The sequence below is a fragment of the Pyrus communis genome, chromosome 16 (genome assembly GCF_963583255.1).
Source record: "Pyrus communis chromosome 16, drPyrComm1.1, whole genome shotgun sequence".
Taxonomy (NCBI): Eukaryota; Viridiplantae; Streptophyta; class Magnoliopsida; order Rosales; family Rosaceae; genus Pyrus; species Pyrus communis.
In genome coordinates, this window is record NC_084818.1 from 527,275 (window position 1) to 549,461 (window position 22,187).

Here is a 22,187-nt window from a genome sequence, read left to right on the forward strand (position 1 = left end):
CAATCAACGCTTGTAGCAAAGCCTAAATCGTGTAAGAGCGTTGATCGAGAGTTTCGTGAGGACTAAGCTTTGTTACTTCAATAATTATATAATACAACCGATTGCAGCAAAAAATTTAAATTAACAAGCAAAACCTAGTCTGCAACAATAGAGAACAAGTTTAAAAAAAAATAGTGATAGAATGCTTGTTAATGATCAAAACAGGGAAAGTGGAGAGCCGATGAAACGTGTTGGAGCATTGATTGAGAACTTTGTGGGGAAGAGGGTAACTGTTAAAGGGTGGGGGAACGAAGGAGGAGGAAGAAGGGGGAAATAGAGGACTAGTAAAAGATACAACGGTAATGATATCTTAAATCAATCATATACTGTTACACTATCGATATCTCTCCAATTACGGTATCATCTTACCAACTTATTGCTCAAGATGGGCTATTGGCACTGGTTGAGATTGCACGTCGCAGCTCAACTCTTCCAAACTCAAAAATCTAATTAGCACATCATTTCACATCCATACTAATAGACCAGCAATTATAACAACAACAACAACCAAGTCTTAGCCCATTAAATACGGTCGGTTGTGTGAATCCTAGAACGCCACTGCCCTCGCTTTTGTGCCAATTGCAATTGTGTGTCCCTTACAAAACATATTGACTGCATACAGGAATGAAGCACATAATATTGCTAATTGGATTCACATTTCCAATTTCATTTGAAAGAAGCACAGGAATAACCGGTGCAAAGGGCGCCGGTGCTGCTGTAAGGGAAGAGAGAAACCGGCCGACTGGGTGGCAACTCGGGGATTTGTCTCTCCATGCAAAGAAACTCCACCACTTCCTCCATACAAGGCCTACCTTTGGTCACATTCAAAGTGCAGAGCAACCCTATTTGCATAACCCTAATTGCTTGCTCCAAATTTATCACAGTGCCCATCCTCTTATCCACTACCCTCACCCTCTCATCAATCTCATGCATTCTCCATGCAAAATCCAACAGATCCCTCTCCTCTACTGGCCCCGAATCCGCCTCCAATCGCCGTCTCCCACCGACCACTTCCAACACAAACAGACCAAACTCGAAAACATCCGCACTTTGGCTCACTGCGGACTCAAACCTTCTTGATTCTGCACCACTTAGCACAAACCCGAAATCGCCTAAAACAGCCCGGAAACTGACGTCAAGAAAGACACTAGTTGTCTTCAAGTTCTTGTGGGATAATTGTTTGGAGTGCAAGAAACTGAGGGCGTCAGCCACATCTTTCACAACCTTGAACCGCCGCGTCCACGGAAGCACCCCCACCCCAAACAACCATTTATCAAGGCTTCCATTTGGGAAAAACTCATACACAACCATGGTTTCCTTCTTGTCGTGACACCACCCTCGGATTGGAACCAGATTCGGATGCCTAACCCGGCTAATCCCCTTTATTTCCTTGAAAAGTCTCCGCCTATCTAGCCCTTCCGAGCTCAAAAACAGAGAAGAAAACCGCTTCACAGCCACCTGACAACCATTCAAAAGCTTCCCTCTATAGTACACGCCTCTTTCGCTGCTACCAAGAATTTCGTACTCGCTGAAGGACCGAGTGGCCAAGGAAATTTCGCAGATTGTGAAGTATCGAGGCTTGTTCGGAGGCCTCGGTCTCTGCTTCTTCTCCGGCAACACAACAGGAGTGTCTGATATTCCGGCGGTTTTGCGCCTGCCGCTATAGTACAGACTAGCCACCACAGCCAGAGCCAAAACCACCACAGCAATGAAGATTAAGAAAGTGCCGCGAGGCTCAGCGCTCGCGGCACTACTTCCTCTGCCAGTCACAATTATGTTACTCTCGCACGCTTCCATCGACGGCATCCAGAGAAAAGCTTGACTAGTGGAGGTGAAATTCCACGAGAGGACGGTGTGGATTTGCGTGTGGTTCCCTGTTGAAGCAGAGAATCCGACAAACATGTACTCGTTGAGAAATGGTGAGAGATCAAGAGGGCCAGAGAAGATTGGTTTTCGTGGCGGGTGATTAGTACTGTCGTCTGATCCCAAACGAATTTCCATCCAACGGTTCGGACCATCGTAGCTAATCCACGCTCGGTGGACTGAGCCGTCGTTGAGAAATACACCAACTTCCGATGCGTTAATTGTTTCGGTGGAGACAATTGTTCCCAAGTTGATTCCAACATGGTTGTCATTCGGGTCTCCGAATTCAGGGTTGAGACGGGTGTCAAACTCGACTGCAACCGCCTTGTAATCATCTTCACAAGCGTCGTTAAGCATGGCGAGCCACGGGCCAGGCCTTCCGACAGTGAACTCGTCAGGGACAATGATGAAGGTGAGGCCACTACCACCATGATCAGAAGCGTTTAAATTGGAACCGTTGTGGAATTGGAAAGAAAATGTTGTTTGAAAAGAAGCAGGCGATTGAGTGTGAGGGTCGAGGAGTCGGATGGGAGAGGAGTAGAGGGCTCGGCCTGCTTGCTGTCTTAGATGATGGATATCATCGCTGCCGTTGACGTCGGAGTACTGATCATGATCATCGGGGATTTGTATGGCTGACGATGAGCTTGAGATTTTGGCACTGCCTAGGAGCCTTACATCTTCCAAAACTCTGGGGTTTTTGACAAAGTTAAAATCTTGGAAATTGAGATGCTTCGTCACGTTAACAACAGGTCCATTAAAATGGTGCTTCTTCTCCCTACCTTGAACAAGAACAAGATAAGCCGAGCATGTCAACCACAAGAAGTAGTACTTGTAGGTGCAGCAACCCATTTCCGCGGCGGCGAAGAAGAATTCCAACAAATTTCCTCCGTGCAGAACGTCCCCGGAAATCGTCTCACGAAGTTGGAATCTTCGGTCGAGCACGTCTCTATTAAAAGAGTGAAGACAAGTGAGTGAAATATTTGGGTGGACAAGCTTGAAGTGGTACTTATTGTGATAAGTACGTAAGGACATTGGAGGCCTACATGGGTGGCTTTTTTATTCGTTTAATTATTGATTGATCATTGACGGATACTGGCAAATATGCGGGTAAGATACAAAAGCAAACAAGTTAATCTAATTGATTAAGACGCATCGTGGTGCATTTTTACGGTGATGATCATTCTCATTAATTATCGTTAGATAAGTTCAAATTTCGAAATTGTGCCTTGATCTATTAAACTACCAAATTAATCTACAGCAATCAATGGGTGGTGGGATTATGATAGCTATTTTATATATATATCACATCTTATTCTATAACTAGACTCATTTGAAAGTATTTTTAAAATGACTGAAAACTTTTTTGGAACCAATTTTTAGTAAAAATGAAAGTGAATTTTGAAAAAACACTTTAGAGCTTCATGTAAGAAACAAATAACTGATACTTCTTGTAAGAAGTACATTAAGTGCTTTTGAAATAAAAAAAAATATATTCTAAAAGCACTTGTAATCATTTTAATTGCAATTCCGAACTAACCTATATAATTCTAGAGTTGTCTTTGGCTAAATGGAGAAATATTATGATAGTTAATCAAGTGGATCTATGAGAATATTAAAAAAAAAAAAAAAAAAAAGAAGTTATTTTTTGATCGCGGTGAGACATTTCTACCTAGAATTTTTCAGCTACGATGGAGATGGCTTTTGGGTCCATGGATGTGATGTGCTTAGTTATGTTATTTTCCCTCTACTCAGACTTCCTTCCACAGCCACCAATTTTTCTTTCATTTGTTTTTGGGTGCTCTTTGCACTCTCTTTTTATCTTTTGCATACTTCTTAATTCACGGTGCTCAATTATGTTCTTTTCCCTCTACTCAGACTTCCTTCCACAGCCACCAATTTTTCTTCATTTGTTTTATACTTCTTAATTCACGGTGCTTAATTATGTTCTTTCCCTCTACTCAGACTTCCTTCCACAGCCACCAATTTTTCTTTCATTTCTTTTTGGGTGGTGTTATTCGCACTCTCTTTTTATCTTATGCATACCTCTCAATCATCGGTCATCAGATCCAATAAATATAAAATAATCAAATGACGAAAATTAACGAAGCGTGTGAGATAAAATGAGATGGATGAGTAACACCACCGTTCTTTTTTTGTTCTTTGTCGCGTTGTTGTAGACCGCCAAACCATATCAGCAATAAAACAAACGAAATATCATCAACGAGGCATAACTAATTAGTGCACAGCGCATATACGTATAGTAAATAATAGCACCAATAATTCATCTAAATATTTTGATTAGGCATAACTAATTAGGGCATGCTTTCGTTTTTTGGCATCAAGAGGATTAGGCATAACTAATTAGTGCATGCTTTCTTTTTTTTGGCATCAAGAGGAAGGGTGAAGTCCGACAAATATTTCGATTTTGGGACATTCTTTCGTGGAGAGTTGCTTATACGGAACAAATTCATCATCACTTGATGTCTCGATCTAACCCTAATTTAATTGAAATAGAATACTACAGTAATTGAGAAATCATTCTCAATTTAATTGTAAGACATCGTCGGTAATCATTCATCAATGACTTTCAAATCTTGTAATACAGCTGATCTTCTCGACGAATGGCCATTAGTACTCACTAGTTTCAAAAACAAAAATTTAGATTCAATAAGTTTACCAAACCTAAATTTACCAAATGAAGATGGTCGGGTGGTGTATGTGGAGAGGTCCCGTGATTGAGAACTTACAGAGGGCTCGGTTCTGTGAGCTCGTCGATAAGTTCATGCTTTGTACATCACATTGGACTTCAATATAGCGCCGAGGAAGGGGTCGGAGTACCAAAAGGGGGATATCAGAACATCCAAATAGCTAATGACAATTGAGTAGTAGGAACAAAAGTTATCACCCAATATATTTAGGTCCAACAGAAAACCAAAACCTAATGAAATATTACTTTTGAACACAAAATTATCGAATCCAAATTCAACCAAACTTATAAAAGTCGTCCACATGAACTCTCGAACAAAAGGAATAACTAGCCAATTCGATGAAGAAATTAAACTACATTCAGAAAGTACGCAAAACAAACACACTTCATTCATCTGTAAGGATGGTTCCCCTCTCGCTCACATAGATACCATCAAGAAACTTCCTGATATCCTTGTTCTTGACATGGCATTTCTGTCGAAACAAATACAATATGTAAGGTATCAGCAAGTGAGCACAGCATTATACATGATAAATATTGCATCTGCATAGAGAGAGAGGGAGAGATAAAAACTAGATCAATAGAGTGGGGAGAGAGGAGGGGACCTGGTTGATCAGGGCACAAGACCGAGAAACAAGCTCGATATCATTTCCATCCAAGATCAGCTCATCCTTGACCTTCTCAGATCGGGTGATGGAAACACCATCAAGCATATCCACCTTTCTCACCTGATTGAGCAAGCACACAAATCATCGAGACAAATAGACTAGAAAGCACAACATTACCAAATACTAAAAGTTGTTTCATGTTTAAAAGGTAAAAATAGTTTAACCTAACCTATGACATATTCATTAATAATATACAACCGCGATCTTGCAATCAGACACAAACTTTTCATTTCTCATAACCATGTCATTTGGCTCTTTATATTCCCATGAAATAATTGCCAACACCTTATTGCATTCAAAGAGGGCGAAAATCACCAAAGTCTAGCAGAAAAATGAATGTAAATGTTAAAAACCTAATTGGACCTAAATTAAGAATACGGGCTACTACCCTGTGGACTTAACATAAAACACGAATCAAGCAATAACCAGAAACGGACATATTTCTACAACAACGATAGGAAAGATTCATTCTTTTGGTGTCGATTGCCATGGAAAATGTCGATATGCTATAGTCAGGGACTACATTACATATGCCATCTTCAAGAACTAAATTACACCAATAACAGTGAGGACTACAATATCTAATGTTGCCTTAGGCACAACACGCAACCAAGCATTCAGTCGAACAAAAATTAAGTAATCACGACAAGCATGCCCAATCTAAACTCAAACCCGAAATAAAAAGCATACTATCACCACAGTTAGTGCAATTCGACAATATCTACAGGAAAATAATCATAAATCTCAGCCTAAAATCGTAATGAAATCTCACATACAAAATCAACTTTCACAGTTCAAATAGTTGCGACAAATCATCGAGCACATAAAAACCCAAAATGCACAACAAACAATCAAACTCCAATAACCACAAAAACAAATCAAACCCAGTTAAAATCTGGCAAAAGGGTGCAAAAAGGTACCTTCTTTTCACCCAAAAAGTTACGGATCTCGATCGCCTTGGCCTCATTAGTGATGGAGGCATTGATGGGAAAATGAGCATACACGAAACGCATCTTGTAGCGGTACCCCTTGGTGACTCCGGTGATGAGATTTCCGACGTGGGAGAGGGCGGTGCGGATGGCGGCGCTGGTTTTGCGGGTGCCGAACCAGGCCTCGACCTTCAGCTTCCGCTTTCCGGTCTCCTCGTCGGTGACGAGCTGAAAGTCCAAGTTCAAGTGCTTGAAGTTGCGGATAAGCTTCCCGCGAGGACCTTCGACTTCGATCATCTTGGCGTGGACCTTGATCTTGACACCGTCGGGGATGTCCATGGTCTCGGAGGAGAGGATGGTCTTCATCTCCGCTGCTCCGGTTGTTTATCTCTCTCTCTCTCTCTCTCGCTCTGCGGCTCCGGTTGGTGTGTGAGTGTGATTTGGGCGAGGCAGGAAACCCTAACCTCTTGTCAAATGTATAAATAAGAATGTTAAACCCTAGGACTTATTCTTGTATGGGCCGGGCCGGTCGTAGCTCATAGAATGAAGGTGATATCGACTTGGGCTTTATTTTTAAATTATAGTACAAGCTGGGCCTGTCAAGTTTTTTTTTTGGAAACTAGAAATGTATTACCAAGACAAAGATGTCAGAGAAATACAAGGAAAGCCTACACCAGGGCCAACAAGCACCAAAGCAATAAAAAAACAAGCAGTGAAGGGGATATGGAGAAAGACACTAGAACCGGGTTCAAGTGTGACCCCTACAGCTGCCACCATAGATCAAAGGGGACAAGGTGGGCCTGTTAAGTTAAGAAAAATGAAAACTAATGAAAATGATTCGAAAACTTTGAGTTTTAATCAAAATGACAAAAATGTGTTGTAAGTGAATAGTACCAGTAGTGACTTTTTACAGTAAAAATATCGTTTTCGTTAAAAGTGAATAATACCGAAAGTATTTTATTAAAATTCCCAAGAAAATTGGTGTGTAGATTGATTAGGTTCAAGTGGTAAAGGTTTTGGGCTCTTCCAAAATAGTATAATTATTTACGACTTATTTGGGATTGGCTTCTCGAAACTTTTACTTGCGAAAAAAGAAAATTATTGAAACTTTTTTGAAAAAGAACCCATGCTTCCTTGATTCATTAGCAGTTTCATGTTTTTCTGTGAAACGCAATCAAAACTTTAGCGAGAGCTCATTGTATCTCATTGATAGAAATTTAAATAAGATAAATTCTAACAACTTTGGCACTAATTTTTGTATTTAGACATTTTCACTTCTTCACATGACATGTGTCATTTTTTTTACATAAACTGACCTTCACCATTAATTTATAGCCAAAAACATTGAAGGTATCGTTTTTATGTAAAATAGTGTCATTTGAATTGAATTAAAATAGTGTTCATGAAAAGTTAGTGAGTGAGTTTGTGTGAACAAATTAGAGGTTTTAGCCATCACTAATTCCATCACTAATGAGGCCAAGGCGATCGAGAATTAAGGAACAAAAATAAAATGAATTAAGGAACAAAAATAAAATGTGAATAAAACTTTTAGGGACTAAGCTGCATATCAAATTTTTTTCCATCATATTAAATAAATTATAAATGAATTAAGGAAAAAAAATAAAATGAATTTAGAGCTAAAAAAATGAGAGTGCAAATATCACCGTTCTAGAAAATAGATACGAAAATCTTCTGGAAAATCAAAGAGTTTCCAATGGCTTAGATTAAATATATACTTTAAGTGGGGTCCAACCAGAAGGATCATTTCATATAAGAAATTAAGAATTGCACATATGAGGAGACATTCGTGATTCCCTCGAAACTAATTATGTAATTTCCAAGATATCTAGTAGTTTGACCAACTTATAAGATTGAATTTGTGAATTTTTTTTTTTGTTTTGCATGAATATGGTTCTTTATGTTCTTTTTTTCCAAGTATTTCTTTAGTTTTTAGGGACTGGCTATCAAATTCAAATTGATTAAAAGAAGAAAATAAGGAATACAGGTGTTATGTTTTGATTTTCAAAAAAAAGCTACCTGGACGATATCTCATAATAGCCTTAGCTCTATACAATGTGTTTGAACTTTCCTGCATAATAATGTGTGACCAACTAAAAAACAACGTCACGTGTCTTAGTTGCATAGTTGTTCTCGAGAAGTGTCGGATTTATTGATTAAGCATTAAAACTGATATGTTTTATCATAGTTTGGTATTCGATATTCTTGTTGCATGATTAACAACCCAGAGTGACAGAAAAGGGCAGGGCACTGATAAGAGCCATCGACGTACAAAGGCTGAGAGCGTAGTAGCATTGGCTGTGACTGACTGACACAGAGAGGTTCCTAACAACGAATATGTATATGGCATCTGTACCCATCTGTGAGGGACGCAGACTGACCTAATTCGATTTCCATTTCCTATGTGCATTTCCATTCATTTCTTTCGTTCTTTCTCTCTTTCAATGTGTTTTGGGAATCATCGCACCATACAAATAGTCAATCATTATCCCACTTAATGCATTGTCGTTTGATTCTTCTCTCCATATATTGATATCATCAATCAAATACAAAGTGAGTCATTGAGAACAGTTGATCAAGGTAGTCTATCCAGCCATTTGCATCTTAATTTGATCCATCACATTCATAGAGTTAATTAGGTTTAGGCACTATTTTAAAATTTTCAGTCTAGTGCAGCCTCGGTCCCGTCTAAGCGCTAGTTGGTTGGTCACTGCTGTGATTAATGTCTAAGAGTTTGAAAATAAAGAAATGACATCTTGACCTGCTGAGGCACCTGCCTAGACCGCCTAGGTCATAACTCACTTAGATAGAAAATAGATCACTTTCATCTTGGATTTTATTTTTTTAATAAATTGTAAGAGACTTATTACATACTTAAATGAACACACATTATATCCTTATTCCCCATGTTTTCATTAGTTTCAATACTTTATAATATATATGTCATTCTATTTTGTAGTTTATGATCAAGTTATATATACCGGGCAGTGTTTTCGGCCTTTTGCATCCTAGTTCGACACCATCAGATATATTGAGAGCTGTTAAGGTATTGGCCAGTTGGTAAGGCCGCGTGTCTGACTTATCGCCTTCTAAAAACAAGAGAGCTATCAAGAGACTAGAGAGACGGGCATGGAAATGGGATTTGTGAAAAAATGGTTCAAGTGGTCACAGCTAGTGTTGGCCATGTTGATGGTGCAGATATTTGTGACAGGGATGCAACTGCTTTCCAAAGTTACACTGAGTGAAGGAACCTTCATTTTGGCACTCTTCGCGTACCGGCACATCTTTGCCGCCGTTTGTGTCGCCCCTTTCGCCTTCTTTCTTGAAAGGTTTTTGTTCTTTGCTAGCTCACGTTCTTCCTGTGATTTCTCGTGTCTTTTTCTTTGCATACTCTGAGACTGAGTGTTTTTTGTGGCATTTTTTTGCAGAAAGAAAGAAAAAAAGTTAGGTTGGTGTGTTTGGTTCTGGCTCTTTGTCAATGCCTTAACTGGGTAAGCCTTGTTTGGTATTGTTTGATTTTGCTTAGAGTTTGGTATTTGTTATTTTAAATCACTTGAAAAGTGGAAATTCAAAGATTAAATGCATTCCTTAGAAGTATGGCCAAAGAACCAAATCACAACAAAATGTAAATTGCACAAAAGTAGACTCCTTCTTCATATGTATTGATCAAACTGCAGTATCACAATAGCAATGGGATTGTATTACTACGGCCTTCGGGACACCGCGCCTGCATATGCCACCAACTTCCTCAACTTAATTCCGGTAGCTACTTTCGTGCTTTCCATCGTAACCCGGTAGATATCTACATATTGTGATGGAAACTCCACAACCTAAGTTATTTCCGTGTGCCCCTTTTTTGTTAGCGATGTGTTTAAAAAGATATTTCTATTTTTATGTTTGAATGGTTGTAGCATAGAGAAACTGAACCTGCAAACTAGGGCAGGCAAGATCAAGACTTTTGGGGTAATTGTATGCGTGGGAGGGGCCATAACTGCGAGCCTTCACAAGGGAAAGGCGTTTTATATGTGCCAGCACAGTAATCACCCTCATCGATATACTGTAAATACATCTGATGCTCATTGGACTCGAGGCACTTTCATGCTCGCAGGTAGCTGCCTGTCCTATTCTGCGTGGTTCATAGTCCAAGTATGTATTCGAAATTGACACTAAGTTCTTTTTTTTGTCACGGTGATTAGCGATATTGTAAACCTGTTTGATATTTGTATCGTTCTCAACAGGCTAAGTTTCTGAAATTATTCCCTCTGAAATACTGGGCAACAATGTTAATGTGCCTCATGGCAGCCGTGCAATCAACAGTCATAGGCTTATGTATGGACAGACGGGCAGCTTCATGGCGGTTAGGGTGGAATTTGCAACTCGGTACTATAATTTATTCGGTAAGCTGCATTGGTTTGTTATCTTGGTTGAAATATAGGATAAGTTGTAGGCTAGCTGCATACTAAACGAAGCAAATTAAATTGCATAGGGAGCACTAAACACGGCTGCAACATTCTGCTTACTTTCATGGGCCATCTCAGTCCAAGGACCTCTGTATCCTCCCATCTTCAACCCATTGTCTCTAATTTTGGTTGCCTTATCGTCAGCTCTCATACTCGGCGAAGAGATCAGAACCGGAACGTATGGTTCATATGGTTTGTTAAGTATTTTTTGTATGTCAAAATTTTGTTTCATTACGCCAAAAATGTCAATCAAATACTTTGCTTGAACTCAAAATTGTGCAGCTTGTTGGGGATGGTTATGATCATAGTTGGGCTGTACTCATTTTTGTGGGGTAAAAGAAACGAGAGGAAAGCCTCAGCTTTGCCAGACTCACAAGTTCAGCCAGAACCGGCAAAAACAAACGATGAGCCGGCCGCCACAGGGTCACAGTTGACAGCTGTTGACCAGTTCACTATCACGGAGGTGGCGTTGATAGATGCTGAAGGAAGTGGTGATAAACACAGAAGAAAAAGCCTAGGGATATCAGGATTCTGTTTCAAATGAGATCGATTCCTATAACTAATTTTAAATAAAATGGTTAGTAAACTAAATTTATGTCAAGATTTAAGAGAGACGGGCATCTGACGCTATTAAAAGTCGAATAATTCATTCTATATCGTAATTTATCTTGTCAGTTATCTAATGTAGGACTTTGTATTCTTAAACTATTTATGCATCTCAAAACATTATATAAGGATTCAACATACAACAAAATAAAATTAATTAGTACATAAACTAAGGAAAGCATCTCTAATAATTTCATGAACTTCTGATGAGTTAAGAGCAATGTAACAGTAAACTAACTCCTCCATATCATTCCAATCACAAACTCCCTCGGACTGAATCATCTCCCGTATCGATTCTCTTATATCAAAAATCGGGTCTTTACTGTGCTTGACCACACACACACTACCTGCAAAAACACCACAAACATCTTCAGGCAAGCTTGCTGAAAGGCTGATTCTGTTATTCCATCTCTGCTGCCCTTTCTTTTCTCTCTTCTCGTTGTGTTCTTCAGTGACATACATGGCTCCTGTAGAAAAATTCTTGGAACGAAGCTATTGAGTAGCCAGCAAGAAGTTGACAATTTGTAGTGGCATTCAGTAACTGTGAGACATGAGTTAATGCAGCTGCTGTTACTTGTGAACATAGAGCAGGCGCCAAATGAAAAATCATGTGAAGATTTTAATGGATTGGCAGCAAGGCACAACTATTCAAATTTCAAACATCTGTATGATAAAACTGAGTGCAAACTTTTGAGCATCAAGCATCTCCTAAATCCAACATGCTCAATCGTAAAACTAGCAAACGACCTCGTTCTGCAAAAAGTAATCTTCCCAAACGTCCTCGTTCTGCAACTTACGGAGTGTAATAACTAACGTCTTCAAGACAAGCGCATTAAGTAGTAAACTCTTTATTGCACGTTGTGTCTCATGAATCATGATCTCCGTCAAATTCAGTAACTTCAACCACCTTTAGATGCGACAAGAAACAGTGAGGCACAAGTCTATATCATCTTGATCTAACGGAAGATGAAATCCCTGATTGATCACCATAACAAGATAAATTAATTTGACTTTTAAACATGATAACAGACACTAGAATAACCAATATACTACAAGCTTGTATATTTTTGCAGAGCTTGAAGGCAATGAGAGCTTTGTAGTCGATGTTTTCTGTGACATCTAATCAAGAAGGGGAAATTATGCAAGTCAATGTTTGGATTGAGCAACCATACGTATTGATAGAATTTTTAGTACATGTGCAAAGAGGGTTAAAAAATCACACAAAATACTTGTAGGAGAATAAGGTGGTTGTAGTAAAAATGCTCATGCAAGGTCATTTTCTACGGGGATTCAATGAATAATTTGTATTTAAACTAATTCTTAATTAACTATTTAAAACAAAGTTTCGAAAAAATTGATTTTATGACCTAGAATATTAAAAACGAATATTAAATTAAAACAATTAAAGAGACCAATTAGAAAGGGAACAATCTTAGAAAATAATGATAAAAGGACACTAGAGTTCCGCCGTCATCTTAACAATCCTATGTAATTTTACCAATCACTTATGAATTACACATGCAACTTTGAAGGTTAGGTTTTCCTAATGCATATTCTACTCGTGGCATTCAAGCTAGAACGCATATCAAGCATGCAATTTGTTTATGGCATTCAAATCAAATATAAACATTCATATTATAAGCAATACTCAATCCTCTGGTGATATTCTAACCGAATTGCATCCAATACTTATCTAAACATCTTAATGGTAGTTAAGCATTAAGATATAGAGACAGTTTAAACATAGTGATTAATAATTCAAAGTATGCATGCATAATATTATAAGCAATTGAACAAAAACTACATATTCATGTTAAGGCTCAAGGCATCGCCCTAGCAAACAGAAATTAGTTACGAATAACCATAAAATAAAAAGAATTTTTATTGAAATAGAAAAATGATAGAAAACACATTGAAATACAAATCGTCAATGCGTAGCTAAGTTCTCCAAATTGATGCCTCATCCTCCAGGAATGCGCACTACACACTAATGGCTAAATAGCCTTATTTATAGTATTAGAAAATAAAATCCTTCCTAGAAAATGTCTTCTAGAAACTAGGAAACATAATAGAATAAAATAACTAGGAAATAAAAGGTTTCATATTTAAATTGAAATTCGGATTTCTCAGAAAATAAAACTTTTGACCCACTAAATCAACTCCAATTTGGTCCCAAAATATCTCTTTTGAAATCTTAAGTTGTCTCCAACAAATCCTCAGAAGGAATGTTCCTCAAAATATACCATCTTGACCTTCAAAATACCCAAAACGTGTAAAAACATCAATTCGGGAAAGTTACGTGCTAGGCTTTCTTTTTTTCGCCATGGTCAAACAGCTTGGCAGAAAAATCTGAAATTTTCATACAATCATCTTGAAAAACTCACAAACATCCTCTAATTAAAATCACTCCAAAATTCATTTGTTTGATCATTTTATGCTTCAGAGGAATTCAAATGTCATACATTAAAAATACATAACAAAGTATTAAAGTTCTACCAAAATAACTAATAAATTATAACTAAGATTAAGGTATGATATACAGTATAATATGGACTCATCATCACATATATCCACCTTTTTCATAATATGCTCATTTTAACCTCTCTAGGGTTGAACAATGATATGATGCGTTGAATCGTTAGGTAAGGTCATCTCCAACCGACCCAACCAAAGAGCCATAGGATTAAAAATAGTTCGGAATGATATGAAAATAATATCCAACCAAGGGCTAGGCCAAAGGGTTTGTGGGCCCCACCATGCCAAAACCAGTAAATCAGAACAGTGGGCTGGCCATTTCCAGTCAACCCTCCAATGCCAAAATGTCAAGCTTGACATTTTGCCAGCCCTCCAGCTCAACCCATATGAATGCCAACGGCTAATTGACATTAGATTACCGTTGGAATTTGAATATTTTTTTGGACGAATTTAAAATCCTAGAAATACCTAAGCCATTCGTACACCATTTCTCAATACTTTTCACTTTAGCGACACGTGTCACTCGAAATCCTATCCAAAAAATTATTAAGATTATATAAAGATAAGAAATCCGAAGGCTTATTCATTTGACAACAAGTGACACTCAAAATATGTCCGAAAACCTTATTTTAACATGGTAGTTTAATTTAATTAACCATATTAATTCAATTAAAATAATAAATTATATTTGGCTTATGACTCTTTGACCCCCTTGGTTGGAGTCTTGGAGATGGTTTTTTGTAGGGGTGGAGGTATCCCAAATCAAAAATGGGATCTCAAATCCCAAACCAAAAATATTTGGGACGGAAATTTGAAGAGCAATCACAAACCGAAATTTCGGTATTCCCAATTTTCGAGATTCCTAAAATATTTTTGGTATTAAGGGATGAATCATGATTGCGTTTTGGCTTTTGGCCATAAATTTGAGATTTTGTGGCTTTTGGCTTAAAATGTTGTTGCCCAAATTCATATTAATTGAAATTTAGATTTTTTACCTATTACCAATTTGAAATTTCTTATCAATTGAAATCTCAAATCATTCTTACCAAGTCAAATTGACGTTACAAAGTTCCAAACTACTTAATTTCATACTTCTCTTTCTAATATACTCTACTCTCAAATTACTTAAATGCAATATTCAACATGCATAAACCAAAATAAATATACATATATATTTTTGGTTCGGTTCAGAATTTCCTGGTTCCATATTTTTGGTTTGGTTCGGTCCCATACCGAAAGGTTCAGTATCGGTTCAGTATGGATCCCAAAAGTTTCGTTACTATCGGTTTGGGAATTTTTTGATATGGGATCGAGATTTTTTTGGTTTGGTTTGGGATTTTCGGGAAAAATTTTCAACCGTGGTTTTTGTCAAAAGACTATGTTTGACCTATGACTCTTTAACCCCATCGGTTGAAGATGGTATAAAATATGATCTGACATTATTAATTAAAATATAATTTATTGTAAGACTACAGGGTTAAAAGAAACTATCTGACGCTCCTTCAAGTGATTGGAGATGGCCTAAATCACTCAAACTTCTATGGCTGCTGCTACGCTTTCCTTCTTTAAGAAATACGTGGTGCAGAATCTTGCAAGAATATCAAGACTCAGCAGAAGCAACCCAAATTATTCCTGAGACATGCAGCCAAATCTTAGCCGCAGAATCATTAGAACAACTTCAGGGTTCACAACTAATTAATAAATAAGCCGGGTCCAGGTCCGGGTCAGGCCATGGATTTTAACGGATCTAGTTTTAAAGCCTAACCTATCCTTCCATTGGGTGTGAAAAACCCAAATAACCAAGAGCCCAAATTATTTTGTTCTTATCGTTAAAACTCAAAATTTTCAAGTCATTTTCATAGTTTTCTATATTTTTTTTCGAATGCCAATTGCCAAACATGTTGTCGATCCAATCCATCACTGTATGTGTTCAATCACGCAGACGTAGTAATGCCTCCCACCTCTTTTTGGGGCCACCAATTGTTCCAAGAACGCAATAGTTTTATAAGGTAGAAATCAATTTTCCATAGTTGGCCATAAAAATAGTAATTGTAATTTACACTTGAAAAAATAATTATGCACTCTAAACATTTTGTATTTAGAAAAAAAATTACTCTTACGTATCATTATATGCTATATTTTTGGTAATCGCTTTGATTCTAAGATCTTAATTTAGTAGAATGTTCGTGATTAGATACTAATTTAAGCACTCTCAATAGAGTATATACAAATACACGTCGGCTATAGCGTTCAGTTACCATCACATCAGAAACTTGTTCCGAAAAGGATGATTATTCCCTTCCAACTATGCTCCAAACCTTGATTAATACGTGCTTAAAGGCAACAAAGCACTATCTAATTCCTAGTAGGCAACCAGAACAAATCTCAATCATGATAGTCATCCAACTATCCAACTTTCGGCCGATGGGAAACTAGAAAGATTAGCATTCTGTGGAGCCCCTTTGTCAGGGAAGAGATCCCCTCTGGATCTTTCCCACCAAAGCCCACCAATCAATTAATCTGGATCTTTAAAATTTGATTCAACGGTTAAAATTATTATAACTTTTAAAGAAATTTCCTGTTTGTAGCCGTTAGATCAAATTTCAAAGATACGGATTAATTGATGGTGGGCTTTGGTGGGAGAGGGAGGGGATCTCTTCTCCTTTTGTCAACCTTGCCTGCTTGTAATTACCCCCACATATATTCCTCGAAGATGAACTACGGTCTCACCTTTTATTTTTATTCCCTTAATCATAAGGGCTATTGTTTTCGGAAAGTACTAAAATGTAATAATCAAGGACGTCCTAAAGAAGCGATTCCAAGTATTTCTTAGAAAGTTAGGGGTGTATTTAATTGAAATTTTGAGTGAATTCACTCAAATTTAACAAGAGAAGTTGAATTTATCAAATGCTAATGTAGAGTATGAAATTTTCCTAAATCCATCAAATCATTCATTTTATAAAAAATATTGATAATACACTTGGACTCGTACTCTTTAAAAAATCTTTAATTGATACACCCGAATGCATATCATTTTATAAACTATTTTATAATTTCCCAGAACTTTCATAGACCCAAAAACGAAAATAATTAATATTAAATTTTCTAATGTCACATTTTTCGAAAAAAATAAAGAGAAGGGCTAAGGAAATTACGTGGAACTTTCCATGACGTCTCTATAACTTTATGTTTTTAATATATTATTTTATAATGTTAGCGTAAGAATCAAAGTTAAACTATAAAGTGACATAATGTCAAAAAAAAAAAAAAAAAATCACTTTAAAAAAAAATCTCCTTTAACATTTCTCCAAGAAGATAATTGGAACTTGAGGAAGAGGGCAAGCAAAAGAGGCAGGAGGGAAGAGGTCGCGTTGGTTACAAGCAAAAAGAAAGAACCTTCTGGGATCCTTCGGGGATCAAATTGCAAAACGCGAATAATGCGCGCAAAGGTATTTATTTTTGGAGGGTGGAAATCGAATCCCCAAAAGATACATGCTTTTTTAGCCCCCCATCCATGGCCGTCCTCCTCCTCCTCCTCCTCCAACTCTAAATATATTCTCAGAGACACTTCACAAAATACACGCACATTGTTTGTACTACATAACTGACGCTTTCACAAAGACAACATATATGAGGTTGTCCCTTAAGCACAACCCACGACAAGTAATCCGAGGTGGTTGTGGTAATCCGAGGTGGCTGTGGTGGTGGTCTTTGAGTCCGAGGATCACTCCCCAACTACCTGTAAATCCGTTAATTTCTCCCTCCTACTCGTCTTCCTTGTCCCGAACGCTAGCGCATCTTTTCGAGAGCCCGGTCATTTTCTTTCAATCCAATCGACGTCAAGAAAAAGCAGTTTTGTTTTTTTGTTGTGCCCATTGTTTTGGGCCCTTGTTTCCGGCAAAAGGCAGCGGGCAGTTGTTTTGCATTTTTTGATATTGTGGGTTGCTCTGCCTCCTCTGTCTGCTGCGGCGAGATTTGTACATGTTTATTTATTGGTGGGAAGGTTGAGAGAATAATAAGACGATGACGATGACGAAGACGAAGGGAAGGATTTCGAGAATTGGAAGCTACGCAATTGCGTCTTCCAAACGAGACGGCCACCACCAAGAGCCCTGCATTACCTGCACCACTTTCAACATCCTCGCTCCAATTTACAAGCGCCTCAACCATGACGTTAGCATCTCTCTCTCTTCATTTTTCATTTATTTGGTCAAAAGCTTATGCCTTTTGATTTTGTAGCCGATTCTTTCTCATGGGAAATCTTAGTTTTTGAATTTTATGGTAAACCTTGGAAGTTTGATCCTATTTTTCTACCATTTGGTAATGGAGTTTGTTAATCTTAAGCTTCTCCCTTGTGATGTTCAGGACCCCGATTGTCGGGAAAGCAATTACAGAGCCTATTGGCTGGCCAGGAATCAAAGGATATTGGATTGTTTGTTGGCTGAGAGATCCTCCATCATTTGTCTTCAGGTTTGCATTTCTTACAACCTTTTGAAAGCATTAGGGATGGGAGTTGGAGTTGCTACACAATTTTTTTGTGGTGTTTATACCTCTCTCTGGTTGGCACAGGAGTTCTGGGTCGGCAACGAAGAGCTTGTTAACATTTACGAGAAGAGACTTGGGGATGCTGGTTATATCAATCTCAAACTAGGACGAACCAACAACCGTGGCGATGGTACCATCATCAATTCCTTTAATCCTAGATTCGAGAAAACGAATAAAAAAGAAATGGGGAGATGGGGAAAGACTAACGAAATAAGTTAATTTTGCGATTTTGAATGGAACGAAGAATCTGTTTTGTTGGGGTATATGATGGAAACTGCTTATACTGTTTTTATAGACACATTAAACATTGTCGTCATGAGGTGTTTCTCTTTCTGCTGGTGTTTCAGGTTTGTTGACCGCAGTGCATAAAGACTACTTTAGAGTTGTAAACTATGTAGAGTTGCACTTCAATGATTGTGGTGATCGTGTTGCTCAGTTGTTACATGTGGAATTAGCCACCCCAATTTCGCAGTTTCGAAACAATGATATTCGGCAGGAAATTCTCATTGTGAACACCCACTTGTTATTTCCTCATGACTCGAGTTTGTGTTTAGTTCGACTGCATCAGGTAGCATCATTCTCGATTTCATACTCTTCCTTTGTATCTACACACCGATAACATTTTCTTAGTGATAACATTTTGTCGATTTCTCATTGTAGGTCTACAAAATCCTTCAACATGTAGAATCTTATCAGAAAGATAACAAGCTTAATCCCATGCCGATTATACTCTGCGGGTATTTCTAATGCCCTACATTTTGGATTTTTTTTTTTCCCTAGTTTTCAAATTGCAGCCATTTGTAATATTTTGTTTCAATCTGTTCTTTCTTCAGTGACTGGAATGGAAGCAAAAGTGGACATGTTTACAAGTTTCTTCGGTCCCAGGGGTTTGTATCTTCTTATGATACTGCTCATCATTACGCCGATGCAGATGCACATAAGGTCAGTATCTTCAACTTTACACCTACAATTTCGTTTCTGTATGCCTGTAACTCATGTATTTCATATTTTTGTATGCAGTGGGTTAGCCACAGAAACCATCTGGGAAACATATGCGGTGTTGATTTTATATGGCTTCTCAATCCTAATAGATACCGTAAGCTACTAAAAACTAGTTGGAGCGAAGCAGTATTTGGCATGTTCAAGGTCAGCAATACATGTTCATTGCTTGTATACTTTTTTCAGTCACATTGCTGTCCGTTCTGTTTCTAATGGGATAAATTTTCACAATTCAGTACCAACTACGAAGAGCTTCGCTGACAGAGGCCGATGCCTTTGCCTTTCTAAAGGCTGATAATCCTGGTGATTACATAACCTCTTCAGGTTTCTGTGAAGCACTTCGACAGGTTCGATGTCAGTTAAAACTAAGATTTTCTCCTTATCTTTTATCTTGTTCTGAATCTTTGCCTGTTAATACCTTTTCCAATTGGTTAATTGCTATGTTATACAGCTTAACATGACGGGTCATTGCCATGGACTTAGCCTCGAAGAGACAAAGGATTTGTGGGTTCAAGCAGACATAGATGGGAACGGCCTTCTTGATTATATAGAATTTCAGGTAAGTTATTTTCACCAACTATTTCTCATTGTTATTAGTCTAATATACACCACGGAGATTGATTAGTAGTACAGGGAGTTTAAGCTTTTATGTAGGAAAATGCTTTTGCCTTCTGGTGTCAGTGGGCGTAGGTTGTTCGCGCTTGTGGATTTTTACCCCTGCTATTTGGTTTAGAAAACTTCGCCGTTTAAACTTTCATCTATTTTCTGGCACCATTAGACAGTTTTATGACGTTTATGCTACTACTAATGGCATTGCAGCAGCGAATTTGGTATCCTACGGGGTCAGAGCAGAAGGATGAAAGCGGTAGCGACTGTGACAGTGATTCCAAGGGTATTCAGGAACAAACAGTTGGTTTCAGTGTCAAAAACGCGGTGCTCTTCCCTCCTGAAGTGGAGAAAGGAACGTGGCCCGAAGATTACTCTCTTTCCGATCATGCACGACTCACAGTGGTTTTCTCACCAATAAGAATGCCTTGCTCTCAGATGGTTCCCTGACAACCGCAAGCTCAGAACAACATTGGTTTGAGACTTTGTTACATAACGAACCAAAAACTTGTAAACGGGAATAAGGTCAAGGGTTACAGCCAGACCGTGCGGAATGGATGTAAACCAGTTTTCTTCAGCAAAGAGAGTGAAAAGAACTTCGATCGGCATTCCTCCTTTTTAACTCTGCCTGTTCGAAGCTCAATCTTTCGTATCCAAGCGGGCAAGCATCAGGAAACTGGCCTTTGATCTAAAAGTTTGCAACCGAATAACCGAACTAGCGTCCGGATTACACATTTGGGCCTTTCCATTGTGCCCATTGATGTGGTGAAAAAAAGAAGGAAGCTAAGAAGGAAGAAAGAGATGTATAGCTGCTGTGCATGTGTAAAAATCCTATAGAGTTCTATAGCTGTCTGTGCATATATATGTAGGCTTGCAGCTATCCCCTACTTGTAATTTTGCAGCAATGGTGAGATGGGCCAAATTAGAAGCCCTTTTGTAGCTAACTTTTCTAATGTTCTGATGAAGTGTTACTCTAACCTACTTTAACACGAAGAGGGATTCAAGCTCAAGTGCAATGAGGTGAATACACTGTAATAACTAATTAGCCGAACTAACGTCTGCATGATAATCATAAAATAAAGGCAGATTAATTGTTTGACTTTATCGTTAGTGACCTTTAGTATAGGCTTAGTCCAGTTGGCTAAAGCAATACGCTACTCCCTCTAAACTCAAGTTCGAAATGTCATAACCAATTGGCTGAACCCATGTCTGCATGACAATCATAAAATAAGTGTGGATTAATCGTTCAACTTTATTGTTTGTGACCTTTTTTTAGTATAGACTTAGTGGAGTTGGCTAAAATAATATGCTACTCCCTCTAAACTCAAATTCAAAACGTGTTGTTTTGGACTATGATTCCAGGAACCATTACTTGTGATTAACAAAGCATATAACGAAAGTTTTAATTAGGGAAACAATTAACAGTTCCTGCCGACCCTAATCTCAACAAGTTTCTCTTTTGTTTTCTTGTATGATGTATCAAGCTATAAAACAACACAAAGTTTACTTCGAAGATCTCCCTACTTTTTGGTCAAATGATAAAGATGATACGTAGCTATCGAACTTAAATATTAATTTCAATACCTTTTTTTTAGCTTTTTATCGTGGGTATATATATGTGTGTACATATTTATATAAGTTCAATGGAGAAAGATTAGGTCAGACTAATTTTTCGACAATAGTCGTGTGCGAGATACTTACTCTCTCTCTCTCTCGTGGTGGTGGATCATTACATCGAAAACTTTCCGTCCATCCCTCCTCCACCATTTTTTTAAGAAATATAAAAGAAATTAAATGAAGAAGAAAAAAAAAAGCAGAGGAACTAAGCCAAAACCAAATATCAACAAAACCGATCATATAGACAAAATGATGTGTGTGTGTGTGTGCGCATTTATAAATAGTAAATACTGAATACCAATGCGCAAAATGCTTTGTAATACATGTGTATCATCTGATATGACAAAGAATATGCACACGTCAATGTATAAATTCATCTCACTAAATATTAATTGTATGTAACAATCATCGCATATGATAGGTACACAATTGTCTTGTATGACGGAATCCAATATGATACAAAAGTACAATCTCTCTAACATTGTTGTTTACGAACCCTGTTGCACATAGCACAATGGAAAAGATTCGCAAGTGATTTCTTTAATACTCGTGCACATGCTAATTCATTAATAAGCCTTTTCAACTCACTTTTCTTTGTGTTCACATTATTAGTAAATAATAATAATATACATGAAATATAATCAAAAGTTGTGGA

The 22,187-nt window shown here is 37.8% G+C and overlaps 3 protein-coding genes and 1 pseudogene across 3 annotated transcripts; 2 read left to right on the forward strand and 2 right to left on the reverse strand.

Moving 5' to 3' along the window:
• Positions 1-56: 56 nt before the first annotated feature.
• Positions 57-2,876, reverse strand: LOC137720227 (L-type lectin-domain containing receptor kinase VIII.2-like). The gene has a single exon (XM_068459268.1). It carries the CDS (start codon positions 2,749-2,751, stop codon positions 706-708), a length of 2,046 nt encoding a protein of 681 aa, XP_068315369.1. The 5' UTR covers positions 2,752-2,876; the 3' UTR covers positions 57-705.
• A 1,993-nt stretch (positions 2,877-4,869) lies between these two features.
• Positions 4,870-6,662, reverse strand: LOC137720038 (large ribosomal subunit protein uL6-like). Its single transcript, XM_068459036.1, has 3 exons — positions 6,198-6,662; positions 5,215-5,337; positions 4,870-5,082 (listed from the first exon to the last, which is right to left on the reverse strand). Exons 1-3 carry the CDS (start codon positions 6,570-6,572, stop codon positions 4,996-4,998), a joined length of 585 nt encoding a protein of 194 aa, XP_068315137.1. The 5' UTR covers positions 6,573-6,662; the 3' UTR covers positions 4,870-4,995.
• Positions 6,663-9,261: 2,599 nt separating this feature from the next.
• Positions 9,262-11,362, forward strand: LOC137720949 (WAT1-related protein At1g09380-like; annotated as a pseudogene).
• A 5,737-nt stretch (positions 11,363-17,099) lies between these two features.
• Positions 17,100-20,908, forward strand: LOC137720867 (uncharacterized calcium-binding protein At1g02270-like). The gene is made up of 10 exons (XM_068459979.1): positions 17,100-17,938; positions 18,131-18,235; positions 18,335-18,440; positions 18,658-18,878; positions 18,971-19,047; positions 19,144-19,252; positions 19,331-19,456; positions 19,546-19,656; positions 19,761-19,868; positions 20,129-20,908. The coding sequence occupies exons 1-10, from the start codon at positions 17,789-17,791 to the stop codon at positions 20,363-20,365; spliced, it is 1,350 nt and encodes a 449-aa protein (XP_068316080.1). The 5' UTR covers positions 17,100-17,788; the 3' UTR covers positions 20,366-20,908.
• Positions 20,909-22,187: the final 1,279 nt, after the last annotated feature.

Excerpts from the sequence above, each read along its gene's own strand:
- LOC137720227 (XM_068459268.1), bottom strand. The coding sequence starts at position 2,751 with ATGGGTTGCTGCACCTACAAGTACTACTTCTTGTGGTTGACATGCTCG.
- LOC137720038 (XM_068459036.1), bottom strand. The coding sequence starts at position 6,572 with ATGAAGACCATCCTCTCCTCCGAGACCATGGACATCCCCGACGGTGTC. Across the intron at positions 5,338-6,197 it reads ACTTTTTGGGTGAAAAGAAG|GTGAGAAAGGTGGATATGCT; the intron begins GTACCTTTTTGC and ends TTGCTCAATCAG. Across the intron at positions 5,083-5,214 it reads CTTGTGCCCTGATCAACCAG|AAATGCCATGTCAAGAACAA; the intron begins GTCCCCTCCTCT and ends TTGTTTCGACAG.
- LOC137720867 (XM_068459979.1), top strand. The coding sequence starts at position 17,789 with ATGACGATGACGAAGACGAAGGGAAGGATTTCGAGAATTGGAAGCTAC. Across the intron at positions 18,879-18,970 it reads GTTTAGTTCGACTGCATCAG|GTCTACAAAATCCTTCAACA; the intron begins GTAGCATCATTC and ends TTCTCATTGTAG. Across the intron at positions 19,048-19,143 it reads ATGCCGATTATACTCTGCGG|TGACTGGAATGGAAGCAAAA; the intron begins GTATTTCTAATG and ends TTCTTTCTTCAG.